A 12,873-nucleotide genomic window follows, 5' to 3' on the forward strand; every position below is an offset into this window, starting at 1 on the left:
CAAAGCCCGAGATGGTGCCTCTTCTAGTGGGACCAAAGTTGATCCCGCTAAGCCCTGTCCTAACCCGAAGGAGGCAGAGTGCCACCACTGCCACAAGATAGGACATTGGAAGAGAAGCTGCCCAGAGTACCTGCAAGCAATCAAAGAAGGAAAGATCAAGCCATCTTTCGCAGGTATATACGCAATTAAATCTAACGATTCTAATCATGCTATTTCTTGGGTTCTTGATACCGGTTGTGGTTATCACATTTGTTCTAATGTGTAGGGACTAAGAAGAAGTAGGGATGTGGAGCAAGGAAGGATCAATCTAATCATGGGGAACAGAAGATCGTCGCCTGTGACCAATATTGGAGTGTATTCTTTAGTGCTTAGGAATAATTTGTGTTTAGATTTGAACAATTGTTGCTATTCACCAGAAATGGCTAGAAACATCATTTCATTTCATGGTTTATATAGACAAGGATTTAGATTTTCTTTTAATAATGAGAATGGTTCTATTTTGGCTTATCTAAATGGTGTCTTTTACTTTGAAGCTATACCATGTAATGGAGTATATGAAACTGTTATGATTGTTGATAACTTAGGAAATGATGTTTTGAATATAGATTCTTCCACTAGTATGGATAAAGCATCCTTGTGGCATTGTCGTCTTGGACATGTCAACAAGAAACGCATATCCCAACTCCAAAAGGATGGAGTGTTGGAGTCATTCGAACTTAGGGAAGATGACACGTGCGAGTCTTGTTTACTTGGGAAGATGACTAAGTCACCCTTCACGAGTACGTGTGAAAGGGGTGAGGGTCTATTGGACCTAATATATACCGATGTATGTGGACCGTTTAGATCAACCACGAAGGATGGGAACCGCTTCTACGTGACTTTTACCGATGATTATAGTAGATATGGGTATATCTATTTAATCAAGCAAAAGTCAGAAACCTTTGAAAAGTTCAAAGAGTTTAAGAATGAAGTGGAGAATCAATTGGGCAGGAAAATCAAGATGCTTCGATCCGATCGAGGAGGAGAGTACCTAAGTCTTGAATTCCACGATTATCTCAAGGAGTGTGGAATAGTTTCGCAATTGACGCCTCCTAGGACACCGCAGTTGAATGGTGTGGCAGAAAGGCGTAATCGAACCTTATTGGATATGGTTCGCTCTATGATGAGTCGTGCTTCACTACCTATCTCTTTTTGGGGGTATGCCTTAGAGACTGCTGCCCATATCCTTAACCGAGTCCCTACTAAGAAGGTTGCCAAAACACATCACGAGATGTGGACAAGGAAAGCTCCCTCGTTGGCACATATCAAGGTTTGGGGTTGCGAGGCTTTCGTAAGACGAGATACTCACGACAAGCTTGAACCTCGAAGTGAGCGATGTATTTTCATCGGCTACCCGCAGACATCCTTTGGATATCTCTTCTATAGACCGAAGGACAATGTTGTCTTCGTTGCGAGGAGAGGAGGTTTCCGAGAGCGAGAACTCATAAGCCAAGGAGACAGTGGGAGGCAAATCGAACTTGAAGAGATTCAAGAGTCGATAGATGAAGGGACCTCTATCGCTGGCACTTAACCCGAGGAGGAAACTCCGGTTGAACCGATTGACGAGTCCTTACCTCTTAGACGTTCCGATAGAGTTAGAGTTCATCCCCAGTTTTATGGTTTTCATATTACTACCGAAGGGGACACGTATATTAGTGATGGTACACTAGTAAATCTTGATGAACCTAATAGCTATAAGGAAGCCATGGCAGGCCCGGAGTCTGCGAAATGGAAAGAGGCAATGGATAGCGAGATCCAATCCATGTATGACAACCAAGTTTGGAATTTGGTTGATTATGTGTCCGGACGTAAGACCGTTGGGTGCAAATGGATCTTCAAGAAGAAGACCGACGTGGATGGAAACTTGCACACATATACAGCGCGATTGGTTGCGAAGGGCTTTACTCAAACTCCCGGAGTTGACTATGACGAGACCTTCTCACCAGTTGAGAAGATTAAATCTATTAGAGTGATGCTAGCAATTGCCGCATTTCATGATTATGAGATTTGGCAAATGGATGTCAAGACTGCTTTCCTTAATGGGAAGTTGGCTGAGGATGTTTACATGGCTCAGCCAGAGGGGTTTGTGGATCCGAAGCATCCGAATAGAGTGTGTAAGCTTGAGAAATCCATTTATGGACTTAGGCAAGCATCTCGCAGATGGAATCTTTGCTTCGATGAGAAAGTCAAAGAGTTTGGATTTGTACGAAGCGAAGACGAATCGTGTGTGTATGTCAAAGCCAGTGGGAGTATAGTAAGCTTCCTTGTTCTATATGTCGATGACATATTACTCATAGGAAACGACATCCCGACTCTACAGGAGGTTAAGTCCTGGCTCGGGAAGTGCTTCGCTATGAAGGACCTCGGAGAGGCTTCTTACATTTTGGGAATAAGGATAGTAAGAGAAAGAAGTAAGAGACTAATTGGACTTAGTCAAAATACTTACTTAGAGAAGGTACTAAAACGTTTTAGTATGGAAAACTCGAAGAAGGGAGAATTACCGATACAAAGTAATGCCAAGTTGAGTAAGACTCAAAGTCCGAGTACCGAAGCTGAGATAGCGGAAATGAGCCAAGTACCATACGCTTCCGCAGTTGGCTCAATTATGTACGCTATGACTTGTACTCGCCCTAATGTAGCCTTCGCTTTGAGCATGGTTAGCAGATATCAAGGGAATCCTGGCAGAGCACATTGGATTGTGGTGAAGAACATCCTTAAGTACCTTCGGAGGACGAAGGAATGGTTCTTAGTCCTCGGAGGGAGTGATGACTTGAAGGTGCGAGGGTATAGTGAAGCCAGTTTTCAGACCGACAGGGACAACTACCGTTCGCAGTCAGGCTGGGTCTTTACCCTAAATGGAGGAGCAGTGACATGGAAGAGTTCCAAACAGGAGACCGTAGCTGATTCAACGTGTGAATCAGAGTACATTGCAGCGAGCGAAGCGTCGAAGGAGGCAATATGGCTAAAGAACTTCATCGGTGATCTTGGAGTTGTACCTGCCATAAAGGAGCCCATGGAGATTTTCTATGATAACGAAGGAGCGGTTGCCTTGACCAAGGAACCGAGGGATCATGGTAGATCAAGACATATCGACAGAAAATATCACTTCATTAGACATCGTATAGAAGAAGGACAACTCGTAGTGAAGAGGATATCATGAGAATATAACCCAGCAGATCCGCTTACGAAGGGACTAAGTAGGGTTAAGCATTTGCAGCATGCTAGGAGTATTGGGCTGAAGGATGATATTAGCATAGATTAGATAGTATTAGAAACGTGTAATAGATTAATGTAATTAACATTTGATGATTAAATAAAGGAGTTTTATTTATGAGTAATGTTACTGTCTTATGTTAATTGTTTAACTATTGTTTCACTTTGCATGTTTTGACTTCCAGAATAATTGAGTTTATTAGGAATAATTGAATTGTTCAAATTGTCCACAATCGTTCATATGTTGGAAGTAGATATGAATGAAGATTGTCATGAATTGGTGTGTAGATTGTCTAAATGGTGTTAGACATAGCAAAGGGTTGCTGCAACGTTCATGAGTGCTTATGAACTAGTTTTGAGCATTAGAACAAACCCGCGCTTGCTGGAATCACCTTATGGAATATGATATAAAAGGTGATCGCAAGATGATAATATCATATAGTCTTAAAACCTAGATATATGGTTTTTTATTTGTTAATTGATTGTACATTGATAATGCGAAAACGCATCAGTAACTCGGTGTTATAAAACGCATTGTTGTGTATAGTTGATTAATGAATAAGTAAATGCATATAAGTCGAAGTTTATCTGTAACTTTTATCTAAGAAGGTAAAAGCGATATCTCGGCCGCTCGATGATTTGATTTAACTTATGTGTCGGGCCCGGTCAGAACTGAATTGATGTGTTCGATTAAGTTCTATGTCAAATAAATCAGAGATCGAGAAACCTAAATGCTTGACTAACTATTCCATAGGATTGTCAGCATGATATCTAACAGAGGACTGTACGATCCCTTATCTAAAGGACAAGATTGATTAGATCAGAGTTTGACAGCGTCTTTGAGAGCTACGATTGCAAACCAAATTGTACTTGTGCATATAGTTACTAGACTTATCCAAGTGGGAGACTGTTGGAATAGTGTCTAAGGCTGCAACTATATTAGGCAAGTATTTGACCCGGTTGTGCATGGTCCTTTTGGGTTGCCTTCACCATAGCAACTTGATGGGATGATTTATTAAGAGAGAGTCAATATTTATTAATATATTATGAGAATAAAATAAAGAATAATATATTGTTATTTGATTAATATAAGTCATAGAATTAATTGGAATTAATTTGGTGACTTAAAGAGATTAATTAAATAAAGGGGTATAAACTGTCAATTGTTTGATAGTTAAGCTTTAGACTATAAATCCATATAGATATATAGTGGACGGATTCTAGAAGCTAGGATAGCTTCAAAATCGTCCATTGCTTATCCAAGGAAAGGATTTGGATAGCCTTAAGAGAAGATTATCCAATTAGGGTTTAGATTGTAACCCTTAAGGAGTCTACAAGTATAAATAGACCCCATGGCTAGGGGAAATCGGCATCTCACCTAAAGTAAGAGAACCCTGGCCGATTTCCTCCCCTCTCCTCTCTCCTAAATCATCTTCCTTGCTATTGGTGTTTGTAAGCCATTAGAGGAGTGACATTTGTGACTCTAGAAGCTCCAAGACTACAAGATCAACAAGGAATTCAAAGGTATGGTTCTAGATCTGTTTCAATGTTGTTATTTAACCTAATTAGTCATTAGAAGTCTTGGATTCAAAGCATGTTTAATTAGAAAGCCTAGACCCAAGCATTAGGGTTTTGCATGCGCACATAGGAAAGTTCTTATGGCTAAAACCCATCAATTTTAGTGTCACCATGCCATTTTAAGTAATTGGAACCAACATGTGAGCTAAGGGGCTTCATGATTTGTACTCTAATATATGTAAGAGGTTGTGCGGAGTGCACACATGTATAAGATCGAATCAAAAGCCGGTTTGACGACTAGTCGGGGGTCTGGGGGCAGTGCCCTTCGGTTCGAGGTTTCCAAAGGAGCAGCGCTCCTTTGGCGGGGTCTAGGGGCAGCGCCTCTAGCGGGGTCCAAGGGGCAGAGCCCTTGGCTGGGGGCGGGGTCGAGGGGGCAGAGCCCCCACGGGGTTTGGGGCAGCGCCCCAAAACCTCACCGAATTTTACATATGGGAACATAATGGAAAATTCAATTTATTGAGGGTGATTATGGTAAAACTAACGAAACTCGTTAGTTTTTGGTAACCCTAAATCCTCATTAAATCCAGATTAACATTACTTGCTTCCAAAGTAACTAATGACGGCCCAACCCTAATGAAATCCTAATTATGTTTAATATATAAACAACTCTTCCTCTACAGAAGCGGGTTACGGTCTTAAGCTCTCGTTTTCATCAGACTTTCAAAGAATCCTCTAGCATATTGGCTTACGTCTTCTGTGCCTAGAAACGTAAGTGTCCACTTGGATTATCTTAGGCTGAATTTCTTGTAACCCAGGAATAGGGTGGAAATACCAGTTCGGAAAGTGATATCACGATCCAAGTTGGTATGCAAATCTCCACCACAAACCCTAAATTTCCCAACAGAAAGCTACCGCTTTGCCATGACGTGTGGTATTTTTCGGCCATTCGGGATCGTTTAGTCCCCAAACTATTGCTTTTCTGTTTTCTTTATTATTATTTTCGAAAACTTTTTTTTTGAGATTTGATTTAGACAATTGATTAGGAATCTTATCCTAATTGATTCTGATCGTCTAGGGCTAAGAAGAAAGCTTATCTTCTCATCTTTATAAGTATTTCGTTCCTTTGTTTGATGGACAATTTCCGATGATCATATAAGGATCTGTTTGGAGTTATCGTTTTTGTTATTTGTGTTATTGTTGATTGTAATCGGTCATTCAATCAGATCATCTAGGAATCATTACCATATTGTAAAATTTCCCCTTTAATTTAGACACGACCTCCTTGTTACATTGATAAAACAATCCAAGTGTTCTGATTGAAAAATAATCAAGTTTGGAAAAGTTTAAGTTATTGGCACGATTAGTGCAAAACAATTTTCTAACATGTAGGGCATGCTAGACAACAAAATTTTGAGTTCTACCTTTTATGCTGAAACTGAGCATATGTGTCAATGAACCATGCACATTCCATGTTCACCAACAACCACCCTTGTGTGCTTGTTTATTTCCAGTCGTTGTTTTGTTCGAAAATTCAGTTTTTAGACCCTATTTTCAACATATTTTTGACACTTTGCGTCATGGAAACATAGTATTATCATTCTTAATCTTAAGGAATCATCAAAAAAATAATTGGTTTTTAGAAATATAATAAGTAAGGTTTTGAGTTGAAATCCCACCATATTCATGCATTACATGTAGGAATATTTAGGGTTTGTGGTGGAGATCTGGATACCAACTTGGATCGTGAGAACACTTTCCGAACTGATATTTCTACCCTATGCCTGGGTTGCAAGAAATTCAACATAGGATAATCCAACTGGACACTTACGATTCTAGGCACAAAAATCGTAAGCCAATTTGCTAGAAAGATTATGTGAGAGTTTTGAAGAAAACGAGAGCTAATTTTCGGATATCACTTCACAACAGGAAGAGTCATTTATATAATAAACGAAATTAGAGTTTCATTAGGGTTGGGCCGTTATTAGTTGCTTTAGAAACAAGTCAGGGTAATTCGGATTAATGAGGATTTAGGGTTAGCAAAACTAACGAGTTTCGTTAGTTTTACCATAATCACCCACAAGAATCTGAATTTTCCACTATGTTCCCATATGTAAAATTCGGTGAGGTTTTGGGGCGCTGCCCCAGACCCCGTGGGGGCGTTGCCCCTTGACCTAACCAGGGGCTCTGCCCCTTGGACTCCGCTAGGGGCGCTGCCCCCGGACCCCCGACTTGACGTCAGACCGGCTTCTAATTCGATCTTATACATGCGTGCACTCCGCACAAACCCGTACATATATTAGAGTACAAATTAAGAAGCTCCTTAACTCACATGTTAGTTCTAGTTACATAAAATGACATGGTGACACTAAAATCACCAACATTATATGAAATCATATAAAATAGGGTTTACATGAAATTGATCGAAATAATTGGAAAAACAAAACTTGGCTCTTGGCTTTGATACTATATTTGATTAAACTTGCACCATAAACCATATCCCAATTAAGTTCGATACTAATCATATTAAACATGAGGTGCATTTGAGACTAGGTGAAAATTGAGTCTTGGAAGGGGTTGAAGACGATGCCATAATGATTAGTTAAATGATTAAGATTATGATGGAATGAGTTATAGAAAAAGGTTTTGGTGTTATTGAGAGATAAGAAAAAGGAGAGGAACATATGATTGCAAATAAAGTCCATGAATCAAATCATCAATGACAAACCAATTAGACCTTTATGTATTATGGAACTTTTGTAATTTTTGTCTAATTTTTGGAAAGTGATTAAGAAAAACGTTTTAAATATTAAGGGTACACTTATAACATATCACCCTACTATTGTTATAAGTATACAATTAGGGAAACTATTGAATAACCATTATATATTTGTCACTTTCATGGTTTAACCACCGTAAATTAAGATGCTTGATAAAAACCACCCAAGTTTGACAATTTTTTCTTTGCCGATCAATTGATTTGCTGTAGCAGGTTAAAGGGGTCACGATAGAAATCATTGTCAAAGTTTAGTGGTTTTAGTGGAAATTCATAATGAACACTTTTTCTATTCCCCTAAAGTCACACAGCTTTATAATAATCACTTTAACATGCTAGCTACAGGTAGGTCACAATAGTTTTGACATTGAGAAAAATGATCAACCTCGGATGGTTTTCATTTAACATTTTAATTCATGGTGGTAGGTCATAGTAGTTGATGTAGAAAAAAATCATTAAACGATTTTCATTGAACATTTCAGCTCACATGGTTAACATGCATAAATGGCCCAATATAGTGACTTGTCTTAAAAACACTTACCTAAAGCAAGATTCATGCTTGGTCCCAGTGGAGTCTGATTTGGATAATGTTTTTTTTTTTTGTTTATGTGTCATTGTGTTCTAATAGTCAAGTAATATTTAATTTCTAGGACCAATGTGATACATAGTTTGATACGCATTTATGAAACATAGTTATATCAAGATTGTACCTTTTAAAGATAAATTTAAGACTTTATGGTTTCAAAACAGTCATTTTTGGGACCTCAAATAACATTAACATGATTAATGTTGATACAACATAAGTTATGAGCAACGTGATTATTTTATTTTTATTATTTTTTAATATTAGTGTTCATTTGAGGATCTTACTTCAGAAATATGTATTTTGGCGCCTAAAAATGTATAACACAGTAAATTTATATATTAAAATTTTAAAAACTTAGGATGGTATTTAACCTTGATAGTTATTGGCAAAATATTAACAACTGCATGAAGATTCAAACAGTAAAATTTTGGGAACAAATTCAAACGATACAACTTTTAGGAGAGAAAAAATGCATTGAAAGATTTCGGTGCAATGTATGTAGGCTTCCAATGGCTACCTCTTGCTCCAAGACCAACTTCACCTCACACCTATATCAACCGTGAAATTCGCCACCGCCAAATCCACCACCTCCGCCGACGCCACCGCCTGCTCCAAAACCTCCACCGGAACCACCTCCTCCTCCAAAGCCACCACCTCCACCTAAACCTCCGCCACCACCTGCACCACCTCCAAAACCAACACCGGAACCACCCCCAAATCCACCACCACCGCCCAAACCTCCACCACCACCTCCACCAAGTCCACCACCACCACCTCCACCAAGTCCGCCACCACCACCAAGTCCACCTCCTGCACCACCGCCAAGTCCTCCACCGCTACCAAACCCTCCTCCACCACCAAGTCCACCTCCCGTACCACCGCCAAGTCCACCTCCTGCACCACCTCCAAGCCCTCCACCACCACCAAGTCCACCCCCGGCACCTCCTCCTAAACCACCACCACCACCAAGCCCACCTCCAGCACCACCTCCTAGACCTCCATGGTGACCTAGTCCACCACCACCACCAAGTCCACCTCCAGCACCACCTCCTAGACCACCACCACCACCAAGCCCACCTCCAGCAGCACCTCCTAGACCACTACCACCTCCAGAACCACCTCCTAATCCTCCATGATGACCTAGTTTGCCACCACCACCAAGTCCACCTCCTACACCACCACCAACACCACTTCCTAGACCTCCATGGTGACCTAGTCCACCACCACCACCAAGTCCGCCTCCAGCACCACTTCCTAGACCACCACCACCACCACCTAGTCCACCTCCAACACCTCCACCTAAACCACCACCACCACCTCCAACACCGCCACCACCACCAAACCCTCCTCCCGCACCACCTCCTAAACCTCCGGTGTGACCTAGCCCATCACCACCTAGATTTCCACGGTGGCCTAGCCCGCCACCACCACCAACACCTTTTGGTCCTCCACGATGAGGTAGCCTACCACCAACTCCAAGATGTCCACGGGGACCTATCCCACCTCCACCACCCAATCCACCGCCACCACCAAAGCCTCCACCACCTCCAAGACCACCACCCCCATAACCTCCACCGCCTCCTAAACCTCCACCACCACCACCGATACCACCCCCTAGACCTCCACCACCACCAACACCACCACCTAGTCCTCCACCACCATATTTATACCCCTTCCTATAAATTGGACGACCTAAACCTCTTCCAAACCTAGGTATAGGTTTTCCAAACAATTTCTTTTCATCTTTTACTCCTTTAACCAAATCACCCAAAACACCACCACAATCACCAATGAAAGCAACCAAAACCACAATCACCACAAGTAAACTGCGTACTATATGCTCACCCATTAGCCCTAACTCCCACTCAATAAAGCCACTCAAAAAATGATTAAAAACCAGTGGAACATGCATGCAGTCATGCAGATACCAAATGTATATATACACACACAAAAAGCAAATTAGAAAGACGATTGAAACAACTAGATTATTGGTTGAAGCATTTCGTGAAGCACATGGTGGGTCAAAAAAAGTCCGACAACTGTCGTTTACAATCAATGCTTCCTTATCAATGGCTGATTATATTAAATTTTAGCCAACTACCCACGTCCTTTTTTACCCCCCAGAACGATTAAAGTTACTATATGCATTATTTGTTTCTGTGATACAAAGCAGTAGTAATTGGGTTGGCTTGTTGCACTTTCATATTTGAATTCTAAAAAAAGAAACCCTTTAATTTCCATGAACCACAGAAAATACATACATTTAGGCTTCAGCAATGGGGATTTGGTTTCCAGTTGTGGTAGTGTTAGTTGGCTTCTTTTTCTCCCATTAATAAACATCAGGATTCTGCACTTTCATCTTTGTCTTCTTTATCCGTGTATAATTTAAATAATGGCCCATATATACACTAATACACGTACAGGTTTCGATCATCTTAGGCTGTGTATTCAAATGTACAGATTCAATTATGGATAATTTTCCAAGAAGTGAAGGTTAGATGTTACGGGGGCAGACGCAGAGTTATGATGAGTCTGAATGGTTCGAAATGAATTATTTGGTTTAGTTTAGTTAGAGATTTTAACTTTTAGATGTATATTTCAATGTTTCTATATTATCATTATATGCAATGTATGTTCGTATAACCGCATTTTTTAAACTTTGACGAAATACAAAATAAATAATATATTTTCATTAATTTGTTTTTTATAGCTTTTTTTTTTACTACAACATTATATTTAAAAAACAAAAAAAAAACTCAATTATAATTAGGGGTGTCAAAAAAACCCGAACCCGATTAACCCGACCCGACCCTAACCCGATTAAGGCATTTAGGGTCGGGTTTTATAGGGTCAAAATTCTTAATCGGGTTATTCGGGTTAACCCGACAAACCCGAACTATAGTTAGGGTCGGGTTTAGGGTTATTTTTTAATAAAAGTCGGGTTTCGGGTTAACTCGATTAACCCGAATAAAAATATACTACAATATTTATGTATTTTATTCCACCTCACATCTTCTATTTTTGTACATTATATGGCCTAAAAAAGAGGAAAATAAGATGCAACACAATTGTAGAACAAAATATTGATTTGTACAAATGGAAATTAATATGTAGCATAGTAAAATAATATGCAATGGTAGTTTATCATGGCCTAAAATAAAAAATACACAATCACAAATCAAATGAATAATGCTTTTTACTTGTATAGTATAAACAAGAAAAATAAACCATATGCACTCAAAGTCATTTAGATTTAACACATCCTAATTTAACCTTCTGAAAATAAACATTATTATAAATATGACATAATATTTTTGTCTTACATTGTAACCTGATTAACCCGAAACCCGAATAACCCGAACCCGGATAACCCGTACCTTAATAGGGTCGGGTTCCGGGTGAAATTATTTTTATAAAAAACCCGACTAACCCGACCCGTTTAACCCGAAACCCGATCGGGTTGACCCGATTAACAGCCCTAATTATAATAATGTGGAGTCGTGCATATGTCTACTAATTCGGTTCTGTCCGAAGCTCGAAATATTGAATCGATAAAAGGATTCATGACTAGGACTAGTGTCGCCATCCAAGGAGCAACACATGCTACCCTTCAAATTTATCTATAGAAGTAGAAGTGTTGAAAAATTAGATTTTTTTTATACAAAATGCAAGAAAATGGTGCACCAATACTTTGTCAAAACACCTTTAAAGAAAAGATCAAAATATTTTGAAAGTTTTCTCTTTGATAAAAGGAACAATAAAAACATTGAAAGCTTGAGTAGGCGTTGAGAAATCATTCAGATATCAACAACAGTGATAATAGACATCATGTTGACCATCAAGATCAATGTTTTAAAAACCGGTTTTTGACCGGTTTCCGGTTCAACCGGTTCGACCGTTGGGTTAACCGGTTTCTATAATTTTTGCCTTTTTTTTTTTTTTCGATTTTTCTATACATACATACATATATAAATCATAAATTTGACGTTTGCAAATTCAAACATTAAAAATACATATAAAAATAAGTTGTAGATCAATTCAAATACATTAAAATAACTCAAAATATACGTCAAAAAGAAAATAAAGTATAATACCAAAACAAAATGTAGTTTTAGATGAATACAAACACATCAAAAAACTTTATAACATTTACCATATGCTTTTATTTAGAAAAAACTAAATAGATTTGAAAAAAAATCAACAAAGTTTATTATGCAAATCGTTCTTTTCCATATATTTTTATTTGGTTTAACCAGTTCAACCAGGTTTTTCTAAAAACTGGCCGGTTCAATCCGGTTCAGAAATCAACATAAAACCGATGATAGTTGAACCGCTCCCTCCCCCGGTTTCTGATCCAACCGATTTTTAAAACATTGATCAAGATACACCATGATGACAAGTTTGTTAATTTGAAGGGAATTGCGGACCTTTCTTGTAACATCTAAATTTCAAACCAAAAATTTCATTTTGACATAAGAGTAATCATTCAAATCTCATTCCCAAAAAGTAAGATAAAACAACCATTTGTTCAATGTATCAAACCATAATCCAAAAACTAGAGTAATAATAAAGATTGTAAAATCAAATAAGCGAAAGACTCCAAAAAGATCCATGGATACTATGTAATCAAACAATGCCCTTTGCTTTGCTGGCAGAACAACCTGAAAACATGTAAACTTAAACGAGTAAGCACAAAGTTTAGTGAGTTCCCCAAGATACCACATACCCATATGAATGCTATGAT

General features: G+C 39.0%; 1 protein-coding gene across 1 annotated transcript; it reads right to left on the bottom strand.

Moving 5' to 3' along the window:
* Window positions 1–8,443: 8,443 nt before the first annotated feature.
* On the bottom strand, window positions 8,444–10,077 carry LOC111915885 (glycine-rich cell wall structural protein-like). The gene has a single exon (XM_023911514.3). It carries the CDS (start codon window positions 10,039–10,041, stop codon window positions 8,683–8,685), a length of 1,359 nt encoding a protein of 452 aa, XP_023767282.1. The 5' UTR covers window positions 10,042–10,077; the 3' UTR covers window positions 8,444–8,682.
* Between the last annotated feature and the right edge of the window lie 2,796 nt (window positions 10,078–12,873).

This window comes from Lactuca sativa, chromosome 1 (assembly GCF_002870075.4).
Source record: "Lactuca sativa cultivar Salinas chromosome 1, Lsat_Salinas_v11, whole genome shotgun sequence".
In the NCBI taxonomy this organism is placed as follows: domain Eukaryota; kingdom Viridiplantae; phylum Streptophyta; class Magnoliopsida; order Asterales; family Asteraceae; genus Lactuca; species Lactuca sativa.

Excerpts from the sequence above, each read along its gene's own strand:
- LOC111915885 (XM_023911514.3), bottom strand. The coding sequence starts at position 10,041 with ATGCATGTTCCACTGGTTTTTAATCATTTTTTGAGTGGCTTTATTGAG.